Below are 25,563 nucleotides of genomic sequence, written 5' to 3' on the forward strand. Positions count from 1 at the left end.
TAAATATTAATTGGAATTAATATAAACGTGTATGTAACATATAAATGAAACACAATTTCATTATATTAGTTTTCAATCGAAATAAACCTATAATTTAAATTCTGTAAATTATTTATTTAAAAATACAGCAAAAAGGCATTAATTTTAGAATACATAATCCAAATATTTCTTAATATTTTATAAAACTAAAAATAAACCTAAAATTGATACAAGCCCCATAAACGAAGGAGTTAACGATCCCGCAGCTCCTAAACCACCCAAATTCAAATCTTTTTCGAGGCTAGCAGGAACATCAATAAACGTTTTCTTTACTCCAACCTTTTTGATCAAACTTCTCAAATTTTGTACATTTACAGGATCTCCTTCACTCGACCAAATGGTTAAAGTAGAGTCGCCTTGGGATACCAAATCACTTAATTGATCAACACTGGAAGCAGCGATTCCTGCTCGAACCGGATAAGTAATCCGTTGAGTCACGTTGTTATTTTTTATGGTGGATAACATTGTTGTTACATGTTCTTTGGTGTAAGCTGTGGTAATACTTGGACCGTAATTTGTCGTCCAACCAACGGATAACGTTGAATTTTTAAATGATTTTGTCGCTTTAAAAAAACGAATTGGATCAACCGGTATTGCTGTTGCTTCTTTTGGACCAGCTAAAATATCTGAGTTTATCCACAGAGGATAAGTCATCTAAAAAAGTCCATTTAGAACAAAATCAAAAATTTTTTTTTTGCTTACATTATTATACAAACTATCCATAATAGGAACAGCTGTTTCTAAAGCTTCTATAGATTTAAAATCTAATTTAACACCCTTTTTATTGCCATTTGTAATGTTTTGTATATTATGTGCGTGTATTGTTTCTAAGAAATCTTTCAACGATAAATCTGAAGTGTTTGCGGGAGGATGAGCCATAATAGGAATATTTGTAAAGTTCGTTCCATTTACAGTACCAATAACGACGTCAGCTTCTATCATTTTTATATTGGCTGGAAAATTAAATGATAAGAAAAATAATTACAACTATTTTACAAGTGAAAACTTACAACTTAAAGCTTGATTTAATAACATTCGAGTATTAACAGCATGTGACCAAGATATTTGGGTTAAGTTTCCATTAACTCCAAAAAATGTATTTACATCTAAATAAGCCATTTCAGCATTGTGAAGTAACCCTAAAAACAATAGAAAAAAATGATTAATAATAAAATAATCCTACAAGAATAAGAACTTGGGTTGCATTTCAAATAATATCAGAAACTAACATATAAAATAATTGTATCTCGAAAACAAATGGAAATATTGTAACGAGATAGGTAACAAGTAATGTAACAGAATTTTAATCCGGTAGTTTAATCTACTAGACGAAGGTCCAGTTTATTCACCGTACATATTTCGTAAAAGTTTTATTACAAAAGAATACTGTTTTCTTGTCTTACTTGTCTTTTGACAAGATTTCCAATTGTAAGTTGAATAGAAGAAAGCGCACAACGTAGATCACTAGCAGTATACTCTGTATCACCAGAAGTGAGAGTGACTCATCGCGTGAAAACTTACGAAATAGCGTATTCGTGATATGCTATTTCACTCTAACACACGTCAATTAGTGGGCGTAATATCTGTACCGTATACGGAAAATAATAACGAAAATTGATCAATCATTCGCGTTTCTCGTGGTATAGCCTACATTAAGTTTATTTCTATATTTTAATTTTATTGCTACAACGGCAAAAAACGCCCTTCGCGCAAACTAGTGCTGGAATAGGGTAAATACAGTTACAGCGCTTGGTCTGCTATGCTGGGCTAATCTTTGAGATATTTTCCACAAAATAGTGATAAGTAATAAATAGTAATAAATAAGTAATAAAAAATTTGCTCTAGTAGTGTTTCTAGTAGCGCATCTATTTTAACATAAAAAGGATCCATGGCTAACTTATAAATGTTATTATCATACGATTTAGGGAAGTAACGCTTGAATTTATCGGTGAGTTGCTGCAAATAGTTTTATATTTTATTCTTCATATTATCAGTATCCTCAAAAACCTCCTTAAAACGCGCATGTGTTGAGATTGAAAATAATTTAAGAAAGCAAGAATAATTACATGCTAAAATTTTGCGATTCCAGAGTTGCAATTTTTCAATATACGACGCGATGGCATCTCGATGATAAATTATGTTCGAGTCTCCACCTTGCAATTTCAACTTTAGTGAATTCAAGGAATCGAAAATATCCGATAGATATGTAATAATTCGGGAATTATTTAATGGTTTTTGGGAATAAACTATACGAATTATATATTCCTGGCGTGCAACCTTTTTCTTTTAGAAACCAAAAATCACATCTCGCGTTAACACCGGGATGAAGACCAGACGTCGTGATAAATTTTGGGAAAAATTATGTCTACGAAATTTTATGGGGAAACGTAGATAACGAAGAAGTCGTTAAAAATAAAATAGACGGTAGACAACGTAAAGTTTGATGGGTCCCACAGTTTGGGAATTACGTGATGATTTTTGGGATTAGCTAGTGGCGGATGTTATCTTCTGGCCCCGTGGTCAAAAATTGTTCCCTTCCCCAAATTCCCTCATTGGCTCAGAAAATTATTGTAAAACATCCGCCCCGTATTTTGGATTGGCCCCAGGTGACGGGGACATCCAGGCGATAGGAACGCCTTAAGAAGATTTTTGCAGCCCTCCAACACCCAAGGTTACTTAAGAGCTTGTAAGACCTTTTTCTAGAGAATGACAATAACAATCACAATCGACTCCAATTATAATCATACTCTAAGAGATTTTTGAATCGAAGCTCCATCAGCGCTCCGTTAGACAGCAACTTAGAATTCGCTTTAACGCCAACTCTAAGTTTTATCGCATATCGACTTAGTTTCATTTCAAAGAAACAAGGGTCCAAGGTTGCGATCCCTTGACGTGCCACCAAATCGGAATACAAGTCCTGAGTAAGTCTATTTGCCAGTTTCCGTTATCACCTATCTGTCACGAGAATTAGCTGTCGGGGTTAGATTCAGAAAGATCTCTTTTTAAGTAACGTCGGGTCATAAGTAATATAGATAGGTTTAAGCTTTATTTTGTTCCATATCAATTCTCTTTTTTGTTACTTTGTAAATATAGTTTAACACGTTCAGTGCCACTGACTCCGCTAGGAGCCAGTCGGCTATCGTACCATATGCCATCGACTCCGCGCGGAGCCGACTACCTTGAGAGTTGGCAGCGAACGTGTTAAGTGTGGTTAAAATACTTGTCTTTTGATTTCCCCTTTTCCTGACAGAGCCTGAGTGCAAGAACCCACGGCTCTGAAATAGTGACCCCGCGCTCCTCATTTAGTTTTGATTGATTTGCTAAGATCAGTTAGGGGTCCTTCAGACTACGAATTAGTAAGCGCGAAATACTATTTCTGGTGGCAGCGGTATTACCAAAGGCCGAGATCGTTCAGAGGCGGCCTCACCACAGATGAGCCACTACTGCTAGGACAGTAGATTTTTCTTCATACAGTTCACACTACTTCATCTTGAAGCTCATATAATCTCGATAACATATTTCTTTTTAAGAGCCAGCGCATTTCCGTAAAAAGTGGAGTGTTTGACGCACTTTTTTTTAACATAATTGACAATTTTAATGCAAAAATTTAAAACATCGTTGAATTTGTTTAAAAGTATTTTTGCTGCCAAAGCTTTTCAGTGTACAAAACATGGAATAACGGTTACATTAGGATTTTTTTCTTTGACCAACTGTACGAATCCTGAGTGAGAGTCAAGCATTGGGAGAGCGTTGTCTGTGCATATGCCTATCAACTTTTGGCATGACAATTAATGTTTGTCAAAGAATTCGGAGATATCTAGCTGTCTTTTCAACTACGCAGGCGAATGACCGTCAATTGGCAGCTAAAGTTGTGGTTGGAACGAACCTTATATCAACTGCTTTTGAAGTTGTCGGTAACTCTGTAGAAAACAGCGTTTCGTCTTTGATTGTTTCGTTATGTATATTGAACGAAAACTAGTAATTGACTACAATGTGCAACATCCGTAGTCTTGTCCAACTGCATTGTGAAAAAGTTTGATTCTTTCATGGCCTCCACTACCTGAATTTTTATGTTTGCGGCAGTATATTATCGGTATATTATCATTGCCATCTATCGGCCATATATCATCATTGGTGTGAACCATCAGACACCAAGGTCCAAGAAGAATAGCACCGGTTTTTAAGAGGCAACGTTTGATAAGTGTTTCATCGATAATGTGACTTTACTTGGTCTTTGCAATGAGTAGCGATAATACGAAGCTTCAAGCGTCTTTTCAGTTGACTGTTTTCGCTGTTAATTTATTGAAATAGTAATTTGTTCGAGTGGGAAAGAATAAAAGTAGTTGAACTCTTCAATACAACATATCCTGATCGCTATTAGCCAACGTATGGTAAGCCGAGTTGTGACTAAATTTAAAATTCATAGGCGTATACGAGATCTCTCGAAGGCCGGTCGACCAAATGTTTCAGGGGAGGTTCAACAAAACGTAGTTTTGGCTATGCAAGAAAACCCTCCTGTTGCTGTAAGGGATATTGGGTCGAATCCGGTCATTAGTAAATGAACGGTTTATAAAATATTAAAAACTGCAAAATAACATCCCTTTAAAGTAAACCTCATTCACGAACTCAATGAATATGATTTTGGTAGAAAAGTGCAACTTTGTGAGCACTTGCAACAATTTTGCAACTACGACTAAGACTTCTTCAAAAACATAATTTTTTCCGACCTTTTCCTCCTTACATTGAGTAAATGTTCATAGGTGCGGAATAGTACGGGATCCTATCCCGGACCCTTGCTTTTTTGAGGGAACCTTGATTGAAGAGAGATACTTAGATTTTTTACAAAATAATCTCATGTCTTTCATAATGGATCGATTCCAACGGCAGTTATTTCTCCAACAAGATGTCGCGCCGCCATACTATGCCGTTGTTGTTGAGCTTATTTAACAACTTCGTCGTCACGTCACCCATATCTGGGCGACAGGTAACGTCACCCAAATATGGGAGACGACCTTATGTTCAAGTAAATAGGTAGTTCAGTTAAAAAGGTGTTTAATGGAATAAGTACTCAAATATAAATACCAAAAATAGGATATATGTACAACATAAAAATATAAACATTATACTACTTTTCTTTATACTAATTTATATATTAGCCTAAATATTAAATTATGTTATGTCGTATGGTGTTCGTTAAAATACTCTAAATATATTTTTAGAGTTTTCTTCGCTTCTTGGCCCTTGGCAAATTTGCCTCTTCTTCTGGTAAAACAGGGTGCACATCCTTCTTGCACTAATAAACGTCCACTACCCCACAGACAAGCAAGCGGAGGTTGTCAAAGAACGCTTTCACTAATTCTTGGAGGAAGATTATGATAACACACCAAGCAACGACATCAATATGGAATACAATTAACATCAGTTTTTGTGTAAGAGTTACCACCGCCTTATTAGAATTCATCCTTATCTTGGTTATCATATTAATAGATGTTTGGGACGATGATGTAGAGAGGTAATAGAGATAACACTGAGTCCTGATCCGTTACTACATTAAAAAATATCAAAGTCGATATTGTGAGATGTACAAAACGGTATATATGTGTTAGAGATGACTATGAAAACATTGAGACATGAGACATTGAAAACTATGTTAGGCATTATTAAAAGACAATATTACAAAATGTTTGGGGACGATATTAAGAAAGGTTTTGGAGCGATACAGAAAGGTAATAGGTGTGATTATTTAGTGATATCAGATATGATGTTGAGATGTGCCAGGAACATTATTTTCTGGATTTATTTTTAGCTGATGATTAAGGATTTATGATTTCCGGCACACCATTGACAAAGCATCAGATTACCAGATATGGCATCATCAATTTAGCCCTGTATATGGGGTCATTACCGTTTAATATTCTCCAAAGTCTTCCAAAGCCATAAAAGGATACTCTGTCGTAAATAGGATACCATATCAGAAGATTCTCAAATGTTTAATGTCTTTCATACTGCCTGTAAAATAATCACTTCAAAATATTCAATTCGAATTCAATCAAAATATTCTCCTCAAAACTTTGCTGGAAAAAGAAGCTGCGGAAAGGGAAAATTTAAACCAATATCCATAGTCAAAAAAGAATGGATAAAATGCCAAGAATTAGCAAGAATTTCTAATAATGATTGATTGGTCTCCAATGTATGTAACAACTCTTCATATACTAAGGAATTACTGAGAATAGTTAAAACCACATAAATCATCTCCAATACACGTCCAGTAAATACGAATCTTTTTGCTATACACATACTGCCTTCTTGGTTAAGCTAAATTATATGATTGGACATGAAGACACCTATGAGAGTTCAAAGTATTATATGCTCACATATTATATAACAAGACGATCGAAAATATTCGATAATACAAGACGTATTGCCTGACCTCAAAAAGCAGAGTGCAGAGTTTGATACCATTCTATCTACAAGGATAGAACGTCCACATTTCCTTCGAAATCATTACAAATATTTAGGAATATATGTGAAAATCATCAATATTTCTGCTTCGTCTTTTCACAAAAAAAAAACAAAACATGACGTAATGACGTTTAAGGATCCTCGAAGTTGTAAGTTGGTGTTGAAAGGCAAAGTCATAAAACAGATCTAGAAGTCAACCAGGCGACAGTATTAAAGTAGTTAAAAAATGTTCAGGGCTGTGAAGAATTGCACGAAGAGAATGTTTCCGAGTGACTAAGTATTGACTCAAATGTTTGGGTTAACAATCAAACCAATGCATCCCTGGATCGAGTTTAATCCATGAATGTAGTGACGAGGACGTAAAACGTAAAGGATTGACACCTCAGAACAATTTGGAAGGGAGTATCTTCGTAGAAAGAATAGTGAACATGTCTGGAGATTGCATTAGTCTTACATCCTTCTAAATATCTTGGTATTTAACCAAGATATGATACAAACATTAATGGAGAGTTCATGATTATCAAAAAAAGTCTATTTTGTAATCTACATGGACAGCATCTTCACAGGAAAAGCAGTGAACGTGTCTGGACAATGTATTACTTTTGCATTACTCTTACATCCTCCTAAATATCTCCAAGGATTTCAAGAAGTGAATATTACCATCTTGGTATCTAACCAAGATATGATACTAACATGAATGCAGAGTTCATGATTAGCAATAGAGGTCTATTTCGTGATGGGATGGGTTAAGTTGGAAGGCACTATCTTCATAGGAAGAATAGTAAACATGTCTGGATATTGCATTAGTTTTGTTTTAGTCTTACACCCTCCTAAATATCACCAAGGATTTCAAGATGTGAATAATACCATCTTGATATCTAACCAATATATGATACAAACATCAATGCAGAGTTCATGTTTAGCAAAAAAGATCTATTTTGTAATGGGTAAGGCCCGTTCTTGAAATTCCAATTTAGTTTTTGAAATAACATTTCTTAAACTCAATCAAGATTTGTATTATGTTTTGAAAATCTTTTGAGACATCAGATATTGGAACCGATACTGGAAGTAACTTTAAAATTACAATGAGTATAATATGAATCATACATATTTTAATCATTAACGGTTAATTATGACTAGTTTCAATTTTTATACAAAAACCCGTAATAGAACATTGACGTCATTCGAAAAGAAAAAATAAAATTCCGTGGAAGTCTAAAACAACAAGCTATTGATAAACATTATTAAAACAAATTCATAAAAGTAGCATTCATAAATGTTTTCATTTGAACTATCACTGTCTTTTTATTAAGAATAGAAAAATCCTTAATCATTAAAAATGGCTTAACTCTAAAATATAGGCATAAAATATGTTATGGATGGAAATGTTATTAATAAAAATACAAGTAAGTCTAAAAATTGGAACGATAGATAAAAATGTTATTAATAAAAAATAATAAATTAAAAGCGATCAAGATTAAGAAAAATTTCAAAACACATCATAAAAATTGGGAGTTGGAAAAATTTTGAAGAATAAACATTATTAAATATTATAAAACGAAATTATGAAGGGAAAATGTTATACTTCTCGTATGCGAGAAAATAAACAACAACCTTCTTAGTAAAAATATTATGACCTCTACTAACATAAGTACTTTATTATTGTTACGTCTTGAAAATATGCTTACTTAAGAAATTGCTGTATTGTTTAAATTAAATTGTGCGTTTTAATAACTAACTCGATTAAAACTCGGTATAATTTCAATGTTATTAAGTAAATAGTTTATTTATTAAGTATAAATCCACTTCTTTAACAAATATTTATAAAAATTACAAATATTTAATTTAATTAAATTTTTTGAGTAATTTTTAAACCAAACTGAAGATAACGATATAGTTGGGTAATAAATTTAATTATGTTCTTATGATTAATACTTTCTGACTAATTTTACCACAAAAATCGTGATACTTTATCAAAATATAACATTTTCTTCACATTTTTAACGTTAACTTGCAAAATTATTTAACACGTTAATAATAATTTACAACAAAACTTAATTTGAATCCAAAAATTATCTAACTGCTTATTCAAATAAACCAAGTCTAATTTTAAATCTACTTGAAACACCTTCAGGTTAAAACAATAAATACATAGAATAAAATTATAATTATTTTTGAAACTTACCTAGAATTAAACATAAAATAATTAATTTCATTTTATTTCTTTTTGGTGTATTTGTAAAAAAAAACTTAAATTTTCTTTTTGATAAAGAATATAAGAATTGGTGATGTGAACCTTAACGCAGCACAACACTATTTAAGTAGAAAACGTTAGGTCGTGAGGTATACTTAAGTCTGGGTAAAAACCGACGCGCAGAATTATAAACTAGGTGTTAACGATAAGAATTACGTATTTTTACCACTTCGTGATTCCAAGGAAATAACTCATGGATGACACTTGAATGCGAACGATAAAATTCTTTTTGATTCTATATACATACTTAGAATGTTTATATAGAACAGAAAAATATTTTTATGCCTGAGTAATGTTTTTATATTATTTTGTTTAAATATCACCGTGTTATCATTACACTTGATAAAAACAATGGGTTGTTAACGATTATAAAAATATAACGTGATGTGTTTCATTTTATTAACAATAGTTGGAACGATTAAATTTAAATAGTTGTAAATTAGAACTGATAAACGATATACTGAGTTGTTCCAGATGGTGTACATATTGAGTTTGTTTATAAAGTGTTACAAGGTTAATATGTATTGAATATTGTTCTTTTGGTTGCATAAGAATAAGAATTTTAGAAATTATGCAAAAGAATCTTACTTATTTTTGGCGAATTTGGCAATGAATTTGTCCTTATCACATGTAACTTATAGGTTATGTATATTGCAACATAACCTAACTTTCTTAAAATCGATTACTTAGATATTTGCGCAAAAGTATTTCAAAAGAGTTGTTTACATTAAAATTCATAATTTAATTTAAAGTGTGTAATATTATTCGAAAATCTTTTCTGCGAACAATAAGTGTTTATACATACAGGTGTCCCACCTAAGTTGCCTCGGTCCACAGCCGAATTATAATTGAGTTTACATATTTTAAAATTAGTTTCAGTAATGGTGGACTATCCGGAAATGGATATCAACTTTATTATTTTAAAGGGAACACCCTGAATATTATTACATTTTTGGATTCTTTGTGAAATTTCAATGGTTTATCGTTTTTGAATTGAAGAGTCTGGTGCAAGAAGGGGATATAGGCCAAATTTTAAGAAAATGGGATTTTTGTTAAAAACGGTTAAAAAAATTCGTATTTATTGTTTAACATAAATACGCATTATGTTCTGCCAACTGAATCAGAATTGTGAGAGAAAATCACTTATCCCATGTTCTAGACGGGTGCAATAATGGGATAAGTTACGTAGCGTTTATACCGTTATTGCACCAGACAATCCTATACTATTATTTGTCCACCGCACATAAATAATAAAAATAAATAATGATTATTTTGTACCGTGAGAACAATATTGAATTTTTTTTATGTTGGTGGTACTGAAAAATTAATGTTTTATAATGTCATTCGCAATGTTTTGCTCTTCCAGTGAATGTGATTTTAATAAAATGGATAGTGAAAGGTCTGAAGAGGAAGAAAGAGTGAAACGGAAGCGCGGTCGTAAAAGAAATGTGGAAAAATGGAAACGAAATATACAAAAATTAGAAGAATGTTACAAGTCCACATCAACGGAGAAACTTCTGCCTTCTGCCAGAAAGATAGCAAGGCAATGACTGCAAGTGCAGCAAACGATGCGTCAGAAATTTTTCGGAAGAGGAAAAGCTGGAAATTATAACAAAATGGACAAAATGAAATGTATTTTTATCGTTCGCCCGAATAGCCACATTAAACTGCCCATCAGCTCGGACATAACCATTTTTCAAGCAGAAGTTCTTGCTATAAACTTCTGCACCGCGTTGAACCTACAACAGGGAGAGAAAGGTGCATTGCCCTAAAGGTAATGTAGGCGTACACGTGTGACTTCGCACTGATCAGAGAGTGTACCAGCAACCTGAGAGAACTCGCTAGGAGCAATGATGTTACCCTATGGTGGGTTCCAGGTCACAGTAACATTGAGGGCAATTATTGGACCACAACCTGGTTGTGGACTACAAAAAAGCCATCTAAAACAAATAATCAACAGTTAGGAAGCCTCAAACGCTGGAAAGAACTTTCAGGTCACAGACAAGCGAAAAGTATGATAACTCCATCGCAAAACAAAACCAAAGAGGTTTTATGCCTCAACAAAAGGGATCTAAGGACGCTCTCAGGTTACCTGACCGACCATGCGCTCCTAAAATACCACCTCTTCCACATTGGACAAGCTGAGGATCAAACTTGTCGACTTTGCAACGACGAGTCAAAAACAGCTGAACATATACTGTGTAATTGCGTCGCCAGAGGCCGTCTAAGACACAAAATTTTCGGTAAAGCTCTCTTGACACCTACCGATATAAAGATACAAGAATGGCGCAATACTACGATTCATCAAGGACCTACATTCACCCTAAATTTTTGGAGGGCTAAAGTTACAATAGATCTTATAGGTCGCGGTAACGAGTAATAATAATAATTGTTCACTGAAAAGTGATAAAAACTCACATTCCGATTCAGTCACCTACAGCTCTTCTAAGATTTTTGATATAGTAAAAACCACGAGAGTTGGCAGTGACAGATCGCTTAAAAATGGTATGAATCAACATATGGACGTACTACTTAGATTATTTCACCACATACATTTAAATGTAGGTTATGTTAGTAATGGAGGTTATATGTTAAACATTGTCAAAGATATTACTTAATGATTTTCCTTTCAAAGAAAATATTTTCGGCTTAAATATAATTGTAGAGTTACATCCCTTAGAAGAACAGACGTACTTTTTCGACATGGCCATTTGAATTGTACAGGAGACATATTAAACTAATGCTATCTCTTTCTAACACACATTACTCTCTAGCGGTTTGTGAAGTACGTATGGCATTTGTATATCTATATTATCTATTACGTGTTGTTAGAAATTGTTTTGTTTATTTTATTTGATAAAAGTGTTTGTTCGCCTTCTTTTAAATAATAAAAAGTTTTGAATGTTATATGATCCTTTCTCCAACCTCTCACCAAAAAAATTAAATATGGATTCACGTATCCCCTTCTTGCACCACAATTTGTTTTTTTAACTATGATTTCACAATATATGGAAAAACTGACATTTGTTCAGATAAAATTGTCATTCTTATCTATACAAATCAAATAATCATTTTAAACACAAACATGAAATTAAAAAAAGTTTTTTGCCTTTACTGAACAATTTACATATTGTTACTTTTCCCATTCTTGCACCAGGCTCTTCAATTATATGACGATTTTCGAAAAGAATGACATTTGCAGCGTCTTATAAATCTGTAAAAGCTAGAAAGATTTGGTTTTCTGTTTTGGATTAACAATAAAAGAGCACACGTTTGCTAATAGAAAATTATGCATTTATTATATTACGGAGTTCTTAAGTAGGGATCTGTAATTTTAGAACTTTTTAATCATGGATGACTTAATTTTTCCAAATGGAACAATATACCAGTTTTTGCATAACTGGATGTAAAATTTAATTTTCTTTCAGTTTTATGCAGGTAGCATGGTGTCTATCTTCAACGGTTTTGGAGATATTCCCGATTTTTCAGTTTTTGAATGGCTCACATAGTGAATTATGTTGTGTGGTGCTCTTTCTTAAATTACTGTATTGTCGACTACGAGATCTGCACCGAATGGCTCTCATGTCGAATCATATTAATCAATTCGCTGTTGCTATGATTTATTCATTCGTCAACAGAAGTGTGAATCATGTAGTGCCGTGCTCATTCAAAAGCAGCGAATGGTTTAGAACCATTCGCGAATAAGACATTTGAAAAGTTCCGTATAATGTATTGAAATTTAAAATTTTGCTGAAAAAGTACAAAAGTGGTAAAAAACTGTTTAAAAATTATCAAAAATATTCAAAATGAGTAAAATTATTTAAAATCACAAAATTTGTCCATAATCATTTAATGTTGACTATGTAATGTAAACTTAATTAATTATTTAAAATCGCAAAAAATTGTATTAACTACGTAAAAACATGTTTAATTATCTTTCATAATCTTTTACATGTTAAGATTTTTATGTTTTAATTCCAAAGTTTAATTGTTAACAGTTTTTTCGAGATGAAATTAGTGAAGTCATTTTCGATACACCATCACATTGGAAAACAAAGTTTTTCCAAACAAAAAAAAATATATTTAATGAAAAAAATGTTTATTTACTTTAAAAATTGTTAAACAATAGAACAAGAATAAAAAATAGATTTATTAAGTAACCAAACTATTATAAACTATTTTATCAAAACTTCATGAAAACTAACCAAAAAATAGAAAATAATAGAAAAATATTCAAAAACTAAATTTATAATGTTGAATCAATCTTATATTGATTCAAATGAATTTAAAAAATAGTAAATTGTTAACATTATTTGACCCCAAACGATTTCTTTTCTCGGTAATTAAATTTCCCGCCATAGAAAATATTCGTTCAGAAGCAGCACTGCTCGAAGGAATAGACAAAATTTTAATTGCAATTCTAAATAAATTGGGATATTCCGTTGCATGGTTATTGCACCATTTCAGTACATCAAAATTTACATCTACACTAATATTAATATTTAATATTAAATCAGATTCAGGAAATATAGGTAGTTATTATGCAGGCATAATAAACAAATTAGATATATGATTAGTTACTAATTAATTGTATTTTTAGATATTGGTAAATTTTAAATTTGTAATTTGAATTGAATTGTATTGATTTCCGTAGAACACATTGTTAAAGAAAAACTGGTTCCGTCACGATATTCCTTCTTATAGTCGCTAAGTCCATACGAACACGTTGAAATGTTTTGTAATTTGAAAAATTTATAAAATGTAAGATCATAGAAATATACACAATTTACTGATAGAATTGATAAATTAATCAATAGGGATACTCGACAAAGGTACTTTTTTGTTTTTGTTTTCTTTTTTGTTTTTCTTTTTGTTTTCTGTTTTTGTAATAATCTATGCGTTGTACGTTCAATTTGTTTTAACGATTTCCATAAAGGAGATAATTTCGTCGACGTTGCTTTTTAAATTTCTTTTTTATAGTGATTTCTGATGATGAACTATGTAAATAGTTCGAAACGTTAAATGACTTAACAATAAAATAAATACATAATCAAGAGGAATTTCATGTATTTGGATTTTAATCATTAAAAAATATTTAACCAATTTTTTACAGGCCTTAAATATTGGATGTAGCTCTTCTGTATTTTGGAATGCAGCTTCCAATACATTGTTAAACAAATGATTAACACAGTTTATGCGTTCGTGGTCCTTTAACGCTTTTATAATGTTGTAACCCCGATCACTTACAAATATCACATTCCTCATATCTTTAATTTCAAAATCCGATAAAAGTAATTTGATTTTTTAGAAATATTTTCCGCGGTATATCTGTCCATATCCATTGTTTTGGTTCCTAGAACTAACTCTTTGAGGTGGCTATTTTCGTGAAAATGTAAAGTGGCGCATAAAAAGTTTCTTTTAACAAAATTGTCGGTCCATAGGTCACAAGTTATTGATACTCCTTCGGCAATAATAGGGTACAAATCACGAGTTATTTGTTGTTTTCTTTCCGTTGCCATGTCGTTTACATAAAAACGAGCCTTCGAGTCTTTGAAGTGAAGCTCAAAGGGCAACAGCGACCGGAAAGGAAACCGAAATTTGCAGAACAGCGACTGGACGGAGAAACGGTGCTCACGGAGCAACAGCAACCGAAAGGAGAAACGTAATTCTAATTAGAAAAGATAGAGATTCAACAGAAATTATAAATAGTAAGTAGCATTTGTTTTCACTTGAGGTTTTGTGGTCTCATTGAAAGAGTTTTAATAACAAATAAACAACTAATTGCTATTATTTTGTAAGTTGGATCAGTTTAATCTAAACGAATTGTATTAATTTTACTATTAATTGAAATTAAATGTTACGTTATTAGTCTATATCAGAAATAAAATGAGTTCTGAGGCTGAATTTTGTATTTTCACGGTGCATGAGTTAAAATATATTTCACAGTTATTTGAATTACCTGAAAAGAAAAGAAAATTAGAAATAATTAAAGAAATTATAAATTCTAACTACACTGTAGGTGAGGTAAAAATAGAAATAATGACTTGGACTGAAAATCCTCAAAAGGGTAGATTAGAAAAAATTGAAATAGAAAAAAAAGAAAAAGAAGAAAAAGAGAGAATTGAAAGATTGGAGATTGCTAAGTTAGATACTGAAGCAAAACTGGCATAGTTTAGGGTGCAGGGTATTTCTGAGAATTCTAATTTTAGTAATTCTAATATCAATAGTTTTACTATGAACAAGTATTTACAACCATTTAAAGATGAGGGTGATATGAGTTTATTCCTAATCAACTTTGAACGGGTTTGTACTCAATTAAACTGCGGGAAAGAAACATGGCCACTGAGATTGACCAGTGTATTGTCAACGGCAGCAAATGAAGTTGTGGCTAGATTAAGCGAAGAAGATGCGAAGGATTATGATAAAGTTAGAGCCAGTTTATTAAAAAAATATCAGTTAACTTCTGAGGTCTTTAGGGCCAAATTTAGATATAGTAAAAAGAAATTTGACCAGAGTTATGCTGAATTTGCTTATCAATTGAAGAATAATTTTAAAGAATGGATTAAATGCGAAGGGATATGCAGTAATATAAATAAATTAATACAATTAATATGTTTAGAAAAGTTTTACAGTTCAATACCATCTGAAATGAGATTTTGGGTTGAAGATCACAATAAAACAAAATCAATTGAAGAAGCAGCGGAACAGGCAGAAGTTTACATTTCGAAGAGGGGTCCTATTAAGGATAGAAATGGATATAATAAATTTAAACAGGAACATAAAACATCAACACAAAGGGAAACAAATCAGAATAATCCTTCCAATATGGAAACAGAAAGCGAAAGGAAAGGAGATAAGAGATGTTTTGATAAACGAAGACCATTTAAATGTTATGCTTGCGGAAGTATAGGTCATTTTAAAGGATCAAAAGAATGTCCCAATTTCAAAGAAAGCAAAGAAAATAAGCAAGTAGTAGCTAACTTAAATACAAAGAAAGAAGTTGAAGATTTATTTGCTCCATATACTTTAAAAGGGGAAATAAATGGTAAGGAAGTAAAAATTTTGAGAGACAGAGCTGCGAGTTATGATGTAGTACATAAAAACATTGTCAAAACAAGACATTATTCTGGGAAATATGTACATGTTAGAGGAGTACTGAATGAAGAAAGTGTGGCTTTACCAGTGGCTGTAGTAAAGTTAAATTTACCAGAAATAGGAGAAGTTGAAACAGAAGCTGCAGTTACAAGTAATTTGCCAAACGGATACTCGTATCTATTGTCCAATAGAACGTGGGAAATGTTCAGTAATGTGGATAATGTACAAAATGTATTTGCATTAACCCGATCAAAATCAAAAAAATTAAAATTAGAACAACAATGTATTCCAGTAGAACAAAATAAGAAAAATGAAAAGCTTAAAAAATTAAGAGGACAGGAAAACAAAGTAAATGAAAAAGATAAACAAAAGAAGGAAGAAAGTATTTTAGAAGAAATGTTGATAATCCCTAAAGAAAAAACTGATTATGATGATATAACGAAGTTAAATCCTAATAAACTGAGGTTATTGCAGGGAGGAGATCCTACGTTGCAAGAATGCTATGATAAAGCAGAAAATAAAGAAGACAAAAATGGTGTTACATTTAAAATCTTAAATGGAATATTACACCGAATATTTGTAGACAAATTAGGAAGACACTATGAACAAGTAGTGACGAGGGAAGATAATGGATATTGCGCATGATAATATGTGGATGGGCCATTTAGTATGTAAGAAGACGGTTGCAAGAATAAAACAAAATTATTGATGGAGTCAACTAAATAAAGATGTCAAGAATAAAATAAAATATTGTAACGTATGTATGCGTGTAGGTAAAAGCACAGACAAAGTGAAAGCGCCTATGTGTCGAGTTCCGATTATAACAGAACCGTACAAAAAAGTAAACGTAGATATTGTCGGGCCTTTGACTAAAACGGAAAAGGGGAATAGGTACATACTTACCTTGATTTGCAGTGCAACTAAATTTCCGGATTCAATACCATTACAAATAGCTGACTCAGAATCTGTGGTAAAAGGATTATTGAGCATATTTTTTAGAGTTGGTTTCCCTTCAGAGATACAGACAGATTTGGGGAGAGTGTTTGTTAGCAACCTAACTATGGAATTTTTGGAACAAAGTGGTATTAAAATAATCCACAGCTCTGCATACCATCCTCAGTCAAACGCAGTAGAGAGATTTCATGGAGTGTTTAAAAGAATACTCAGAGCTTTGAGTTATGAACATGGAAAAGAGTGGGACGAGCACGTTGATCAAGCATTATTTGCCGTAAGAAGTGCGCCACATGCGGCACATGGTTTCAGTCCTGCAGAGTTATGTTATGGAAGGCAAATTAGATCTCCATTAAGTATGTTGAAAAACTTATGGAATGGCAGAGATACTAACGAACCAGTAGTTAGTTATGTATTGAAATTACTTGAACGATTGAAAAACATGCAAGAAATTGTAGAAATTAGTATGAAAGAAGCACAGAATACATCAAAGAAATATTATGATAAAAAAGCAAAGGAAGTTATTTACAAAGAAGGGGATAAAGTGATGATATATCAGCCAGCTAGAACGATTAAATTACAAATGCAATGGGAAGGTCCAAAGAAAGTAGTAAGGAAAATATCAGATACCAACTACGTATTAGAAGAACTAACTGAAAGAAGAAAGCAAATCCTTGTACATGTAAATTTATTGAAACGTTATTATGAAAAACCTGAAATAGTTGCGATGTACGTAACATGTTCGGGGGAAGAAGAAACAGAAATGAATATATATGAATTGGAAAAGAAAGAGGAAGAAACTTTATTGTCTACAGAAGTTTTACAACAATCAAAGAGAACTTACAGAAGAGCAAAGGAGGGATTTGGAGAATTTAATTGGAGTATTTCCTGGGTTATTTTCAAATCGCCCTGGTAGAACCAATTTGGTTCAACATGATATTGCTTTGAAAGAAGAAAGGATTATCAGAACCAAACCGTATTCACAATCTCCGAGAGTACGAGAAATTATAGACGAAGAAATAGATAAAATGCTTAACTTAGGTGTAATTAAACCAAGCGACAGTCCATATTCGTCGCCGATGATTACAATAGAAATAGAAGGTAAAGAATCAAGACCACTAATAGATTATAGAGCTTTAAATGCTATTTTCTTACCTCAACAACACCCAGTACATAACATAGAAGCGTGTGTGAAACGGTGCAGTAACGCAAAATATTTAAGTCTGCTAGTTGTTGTACGAGCTTATTGGCAAATTGGAATGACTGAGCGTGCAGGTAAATATGCAGCTTTTATAACGCATCGAGGAGTATTTGAACCAGTAACTTTACCATTCGGACTTCAATCCGCCCCATTCTCTTTTCAAAGATTAATGGATAAAATTCTGGATGGTTATAACGAATTTGCCGAACCTTATTTAGATGATATAGCAATACATTCAATGACATGGATAGATCATTTGAAACATTTGCGACTTGTGTTTACAGCTATGCATAAGGCAGGTCTTACAATAAAGGCAAAGAAATGTGAGTGGGGAAAAGCTCAAGTTGTTTATCTGGGACATAAAATAGGACAAGGTTATAGAACTCCATCTGAAGCAAAAGTAGCTGCAATAAAAGAATTTCGACGACCAGTAACAAAAAAAGAAATTAGAATCTTCTTAGGGGTAACTGGATATTATAATCATTACATACCAAATTATGCACAAATTGTTAGTCCTTTAACAGACGCTTTACGAAAAGGAGCCAAAAACAAGGTTGAATGGGATGAAGAGAAAGAAAATGCATTTAATAAATTAAAACAAGAATTAACTAGTAGTAAAGTGTTAAAAGCTCCCAATTATAAAAGAAAATTTATAGTACAAACTGATTGTTCAAAACGAGGAATGGGAGTTACTTTATCCCAACGTGATGACGACAATAAAGAATACCCTGTACTGTACTTAAGCAAAAAGCTAACTGAGAGAGAACCAGCTTATAGTGCAAGCGAGTTAAAATGTGCCGCATTAGTTTGGGCAGTAAATAAATTAAAACCCTACATATATTTAACTCATGTTATTATTGAAACAGATCATTGTCCTCTGACTTGGTTAAAACAAATGAGTAATAAAAACGCTAGACTTTTAAGATGGGCGCTTACTTTACAAATGTTAAATTTTACGGTAGTTTATAAGCCTGGAAAAATGTGTGGCAACGTCGATTCGTTATCTCGTTGTAATGTTTAGATGTAAGAGTTATTGATTTGTGGCCTTAATATAAGACGAATTTATCATCTTATTATTTGCACAATGTTTAATTAAGAGACCATAAAACTTTGAGTTTGGCAAATGCTTACTTGTGAAGAGATTCAGTCTTTTGGATGCCAGAAATGTAGATTTCTACCATCAAAAGGCTGATTTCATCGGGGGCAAATTGTTGTGAACCAAAATATTAAAAAAAAAACCGTAGTTTAAAAAGTGGGCTACGACTACTGTATGTTATAGAAAAACAAATTATTAACGAAAAAATAAATAATATGACAAGTCCATATAAAAGATTGTAATTAATCTTGTAATTAATAAAATTGTTAATAAACAATATCATCTTGAGGAAGTCGTTCAATTTTCTGATAATATTAACATCGACGAGAAAAAGAGTCGTAATAACGTGATACTGTTGTTGAATTCGGAATCAGCTCGTCAATGTTAATATTACTTCCATACTTTGCCCCAATATCGATCAATTTTTGAACCATTTTTTTGAAGCCCTTTCTATCTATCGATGAAAAAGGCCGACAATCTTCAATCACCCATTGAGAACAGGCATGCAGTACACTCTCTGTGTCTTCACTATTTACATGTGTTATTTCTCGTTCGCCAATGTTATTGCTTTCAATATAACATCTATGACCAACGAGGTTTGAGGTTTGCTTGCTATTATATTTTAAAATTTTGTTGCACTTTCGGCAATAAACAATTCCATCTATTATACTGTCATTTTGTTTTTTAATAAGGCCAAATAATTTGTTTTGCTGTTATATGATAATCACCAGTATTAATTTTTGTAATTATTTCAACATTCGCCATATCCATATTGATTCACACCACACTCGTTTCTTAAAACTTCTTCGTTAATAACAATTTCTCGATGAGAATTTAAGGAACTTAGATAAAGTCACTACTGGTCATTACCAATTGACATTTCACAGCGTACTGATTGACACTCTTTGATTTAAATTAATAAAATAAACCACACAAATTTGTAACAAAAGTAAGTAGATTTGTTAATATCATAAAATAGTGTCATCTAGTAACATTTTGAACTACTTTGTGAAATTTTGATAATTTTAAATACGTTTTGAATATTTTAGACAATTTTGTATAAGTTTAGCCAAATTTAGATAATTTTGCATACATTTAAATTGTGTCTTAAATTCAACTTAACATTAATTTATTTATGTTAGTAAAATAATAATGATTGTGTACAAAGGCACTATTGAGTAGGTGAGGCAATGAATCATTTTAAATGATTTCCGAATACTTTTGACGATTCGTTGTTTTTCGTTACGTATGAGACAGACGCCTACTGCTTGATGTTGTAGAACGACACTACACTATATTGAGCGAATCGTGTGTTACATTGCAGCGCGCTCTTGATGCCTTACAATTAGTGTTGATTCACCATTCGTTTTTTTGTGAATGTTTCATTCGGGCGAATGAAACCATTCATGCAGGTCTCTGGTCGACAGTTTGCAATACTATTAAAAGTTGAAGTAGGTTTGGAAAACAAACTAGGTAAACTGTCATTAGTGTTTCGCGCATTAGAACTGGTGTTCAAAGTATTATTTGTTAACATAATTATTAAAAATGTCACTTACGCGGAAAGAATTAGTAGATATGGTTTTCGTCCTCGGCGAATGTAACAGAAATGCTTTGTTAGCGTCAAGAGTTTCCCCACAACAATATCCAGATAGGAGTTATCCAACTAGGAGTGCATTTCTGTCTTAATGGAAAGAACAAACATCAGTAAATCTTCGGTACACAGGATTTTAAGAAAACATAATTATCATCCGTATCGAATCCAGTTGCACTAGGAAATTACTGAAGGCGATTTCGAAATCAGGCTGTTATTCTGCCAGTGGGCAATTGAAAGAACTAATCTTGATGCGAATTTTTTTGAACAAGTGATGTTTTCGGACAAAGTAACCTTTCACAAAAATGGGTTTGTGAATCGTCACAATTGTCATTATAATGATACGACAAACCCCCATCGATTCCTTGCAACGTATAGCCAGTACACATGGTCAGTGAACGTGTGGACAGGTGTCATTGGAACGCATATCATAGGCCCTTTCTTTCATAATCAACGTTTGACGGGTAGGATTTGTTTATAATTTTTAGAAAATAATTTGGGCGTTCTGTTGGAAAATATTCCACTAGCTATTCGTGACTGGATGTGATTCCAACACATTTGGATGTGTCCTTTCCGGATCGCTGGATAGGACGAGGAGGACCTGTCAGATGGCCTCCGAGATCGTCAGATCTTACCACTTGCGATTTCATTTTATGGGGTTTCATTACAAGCAAGATTTATGAGACATCACCAGCTACTCCTGACGATATGCGTCAACGCGTCAATGTAAGAGCTTTTCAAGAAATCACACCAAAAATAATCAGAAATGTTCAAAACTCCTTACAAAAACGATTTCTTTTATGTAGTGTACAAAACGGACAACATTTTAAACATTTAATGCAATAGTTTTTTTATTTGTGTTTTGTTTCCAGTGGTCTTGTTGTGTTTTGTTGGCCACTTTTTAAGCATGCCAGTAATATTTCTGCCAGTCCCAAGCCTGGTAAAATGCGAGGGGAAGGTGGCCGGCGCTGCGAAATAAGTATCTATCGTTAAAAACTGGAAAATCGGGAATATCTCCAAAACCGTTGAAGATAGACACCATGATACCTGTATAAAACTGAAAGGAAATTAAATTTTACATCCAGTTATGTAAAATCTGGTATATTGTTCTATTTAAAAAAATTAAGTTATCCCTGATTAAAAAGTTCTAAAATTACAGATCCCTACTTAAGGGTACGGAGCGGCCCCTTTATCTATGGGTAGACTAAACGACCTGACTTTTTAAGAAAAACCAATAACCAGGGAAAATATGACAAAACACTAAATGCCATTAGAAACGTGTCCAGAGCTGAGACTTAAACAGCGTTTTTTTTTTTTCGTTGAAAGTAGATTAAATAAATGTATCGAGGTTTATGGAAGGCATTTCGAACATTTGTGAGCTATTTTTGCTAAAAATTTAAGTAATTCTAAGTGTTTTGGTTTATTTTGTTTTATTATCACTGCAATGTTTCATTCATCCGTTGGCTTTTAAACACGCCTCAAAAATAGTTTTGAATCAAAAGTAAATACACTCACGTAAATTTAACTAATCAACAACTTTATTGAAACTTCAAACAAAATATCAATATAATTCAGTTCAGCGTTTATACTTCTCGAAAAACACACCCGTTTTATCCGTCTTTTCTCGCGATACACGTCTTTTTACCTCTGCCACGCACCAACTCTCATAAGACGGACAAAAGTTATTAAAATCTCAATCTTGTTCAAACCTGTTCGTTTTTATCTAACGTCTCGGAACCTTTTCGAACGCGGGAATCACTCCATTGCCACCCCACGCTCCGCACTACCAACCCAAAATCTTCCGCACACAAAATATCCCTAACAAACCAGTTCTACTAGTGTACTATTTTGTTACTAGTATTGTAAACATTAGAAAATACGACGATCATACTTTATCTTATTTGGTTCAGCAACTTCAAAGTCCCGTCACTAACATTTTAAATGCTTATGCGTAAAATTAAAACCACCATTCGAATAAGTCTTAGGTTAGGTCTAGTGTTAGTTCTCGTTGTACACTAGTACTATCACTAGAACTAACACTATACCTACAACTAGAATCATTTGGGTTTAGCCGTACGTCTCTAAAGACGGCTAAACCAGGCTGATTCTGGTTCCAGGTATAGTGTCAGTTCTAGTTTTATACTTGCTATTGTCACTATTCGGATTTAGCCGTACGTCTATTAAGATGGCTAACCCGAATGATTCTAGTTCTCGGTCTTGTGTTAGTTCTAGTGATAGTGTAAAACTAGAACTAAAAACATTCAGGGTTAATGTAATTCTTCTAGTTCTAATTCTTCTTCTAATAATTCAGGTTCTTGATCTAGCGCTGGTATAACAATTAAAACTAGAACTATCACTAGAATGTCTCCCAAGACGTCTAAATCCGAATGATTCTAGTTCTAGGTCTTGTGTTAGTTCTAGTGGCAGTAGTAGGTAGCGCTAGTTAGCATAAGATATTACTATGTTGTATATTTGTATTGAACTAAAACTAGAACTAGAATGTTTCTAGGCAGCCGGCAACATCTTGAATTTTCCTAAGTAGTGTAATTTTTGCTTAAAACTGACCAATAGTAAAGTCCCTATATTATCAAACTACTGCCGTTCTTGAAACCTGTGTATTCTGGCACTGACAAGCTGTCAAACCGCCAAGTTTGGCTCGATTATTTCGAATACACAGCCTTCATGAACCGCGGTACTTTGATAATCTAGGGACTTTAGTTTCTTTATTTCAGTGACGCCCCCTAGCGGTCGAATCACGAACTTAAACCAAATAATTTCCAGCTATTTCTCTTGCCCACTTTGCTGATAAGGACTTTGCCGAAACCTCTACACCTTACCATTGTCCAAGGTCCGTTGAGTATTGGTTATAAGGTTATCCAACTTGAACAAATTGACGTTGACGGGGTGATGTAGGAAACGTGACGTCATTGGAGGAAAAGTATAATATTATAAATTATAATCTACAGGTGCCCATTATGTATGGAATGTAGTATACCGGTGTCCCGTATCCCGTAACATTTTATACAAAAGTTGCTTAATATTTTGTTTGCCATAATAAGACAGCATTCAACTGTTTTTATTCTAGTATCAAATTTTTCTAGTTCTAGGTCGAGTGTTAGTTCTAGTTTTAGTGCAATAAAAATATACAACATAGTGATATCTGGCAACATCATGTTTGGACTCATTTTAATGTTTTTTTACATCATAAAAGAACACCATGAAGTTGTTCATTTGTCTATTATATGATAACTAACTTCAGATTTAAAATGTCAACCTCAATTTTGACAACTTTGTAATCTTCATTAAAAATCGTTTAAAACAAGTACAAACACGACATATTTATCTTCAATATTAATGAAGTTATAGTCCACTTCCGGTTAGAAATGTCAAAGTCAATTTTGACATATTTGTAATTGTCGTGAAAAATCTTTTAAAATGAGCCCAAACACGATACGTTTAATTCCAATATTACTCGAGATAGTATAAGCAACTTCCGGTTTGAAATATCAATATCATTTTGACAAATTCTTAATTTTTATAAAATGTCTTAAAATTTATCACAAAAACAAAAATACAATAAAAAAATGAAAAATTAAGGTTGGTATTAATATTTTTGTAATTCGCGACGGTAATGAAAGCTACTCAACAGTACTCAAACGGGTGCTGTAATGAGACTCCTTACAGCATCCGATGCTGTAATGAGATTTTAGTAATATTTTATGGAACCAGTTCAAGTTGGTGACATTGGGTCATTAATTTTTCTAGTTGTCAATGTGACAATGTTTGTCAATGGATGTTTAAACACGTTCTTAGCATCGAATACAAAGTCCACAATGATGAGGACATTAAACTCTGAGCAATTTCTCCTATTTTGGGAGGTGTACATGAGACATTTCTGTCAGGTAAATACATTTTGTGTTTTGACAGTTTCTAATTGTCAATTCAAATTTCTATTTTCAAGTGTTACGGTGTTACCAACTGCTACATACCTATTTCCCTACATTGACAAAATTTATTTTATTTTTGTTAAAAAAAAGGATAAAAACACGAATTACAAAAAATAGTTTCAAAAAACACGTTTCATAAGACTTAAAGCACTCGTTCATTAAAAAACTCGTGGCTTCGCCACTCGTTTTTCAACTTAAATTCGTGCATTTCAAACGTGTCTTACGGAACTTGTTTTGTAATATACAATTAAAAATTATGTTGCTAATTTCAATATTGCCAACTTTAATATTTTTTATTACAACTTTGTTGTTTTTCGAGATAAATGCATCATGTTTGAACTCATTTTAAGGTATTTTAATAAAGAATACATCATGAAGGAACTTGTCCATTTGTCTATTATATGATAACTAACTTCAAATTTAAAATGTCACGTAACTGGTTCGTTAGAACTTTTTCAAGTTCCACTATTCGTAGAGGATTGAAATTTTGGTAGCATGGGTTCTTCATTCGGAACTTTCGATCTAAAATATTTTCAATACGGCCGCCACTTCCGGTCTACCAGAAGTAGACCACAACTTCGTTATTTTAAATGAAATGCTATAGTTTTTATTATACCGTTTAATTGTAAGTAGAAAAATAGGTTAAGTTTGATTAAAGTTATTGGTACCTAGCGTTTCTCGTTTTCGAGTTATTTGGAGTTTAGGTGGTCAAAAATTGAGTTACTGTTTCTTGATATTCAATGGCGAGAAAGTCGGAAATGTTAAATTGAACGCCCCATATTTTTTTAGCAATTAAGGGAATTTAATTCTCAACAAATTATTTATAAACATTCATCTAAGACACCCGGCTAAACCTAAAACTTTTTAGCTCTAGGTCTAGTGTTAGTTCTAGTTTTAATTGTTATTTAACCCTAAATTTTGTACATT

The 25,563-nt window shown here is 32.6% G+C and overlaps 1 protein-coding gene across 2 annotated transcripts; it reads right to left on the reverse strand.

Moving 5' to 3' along the window:
• Window positions 1-93: 93 nt before the first annotated feature.
• Window positions 94-9,425, reverse strand: LOC111422145 (protein FAM151A). Of its 2 annotated transcripts, none has more exons than XM_023055373.2 (4): window positions 9,344-9,425; window positions 1,050-1,178; window positions 742-992; window positions 94-693 (listed from the first exon to the last, which is right to left on the reverse strand). In XM_023055373.2, the coding sequence occupies exons 2-4, from the start codon at window positions 1,156-1,158 to the stop codon at window positions 178-180; spliced, it is 876 nt and encodes a 291-aa protein (XP_022911141.2). In that variant the 5' UTR covers window positions 1,159-1,178; window positions 9,344-9,425; the 3' UTR covers window positions 94-177. The 2 variants fall into 2 exon arrangements, with proteins under 2 accessions (XP_022911141.2, XP_022911142.1); XM_023055374.2 differs by lacking the exon at window positions 9,344-9,425 and adding an exon at window positions 8,687-8,962.
• Window positions 9,426-25,563: the final 16,138 nt, after the last annotated feature.

The sequence above is a fragment of the Onthophagus taurus genome, chromosome 11 (genome assembly GCF_036711975.1).
Source record: "Onthophagus taurus isolate NC chromosome 11, IU_Otau_3.0, whole genome shotgun sequence".
Taxonomy (NCBI): domain Eukaryota; kingdom Metazoa; phylum Arthropoda; class Insecta; order Coleoptera; family Scarabaeidae; genus Onthophagus; species Onthophagus taurus.

Coding starts and splice junctions, on each gene's coding strand:
- LOC111422145 (XM_023055374.2), bottom strand. CDS start 8,717: ATGAAATTAATTATTTTATGTTTAATTCTAG. Junction 1,179..8,686: donor TATTTTATGTTTAATTCTAG/GTAAGTTTCAAA, acceptor TATTGTTTTTAG/GGTTACTTCACAATGCTGAA. Junction 694..741: donor TGGATAGTTTGTATAATAAT/GTAAGCAAAAAA, acceptor GGACTTTTTTAG/ATGACTTATCCTCTGTGGAT.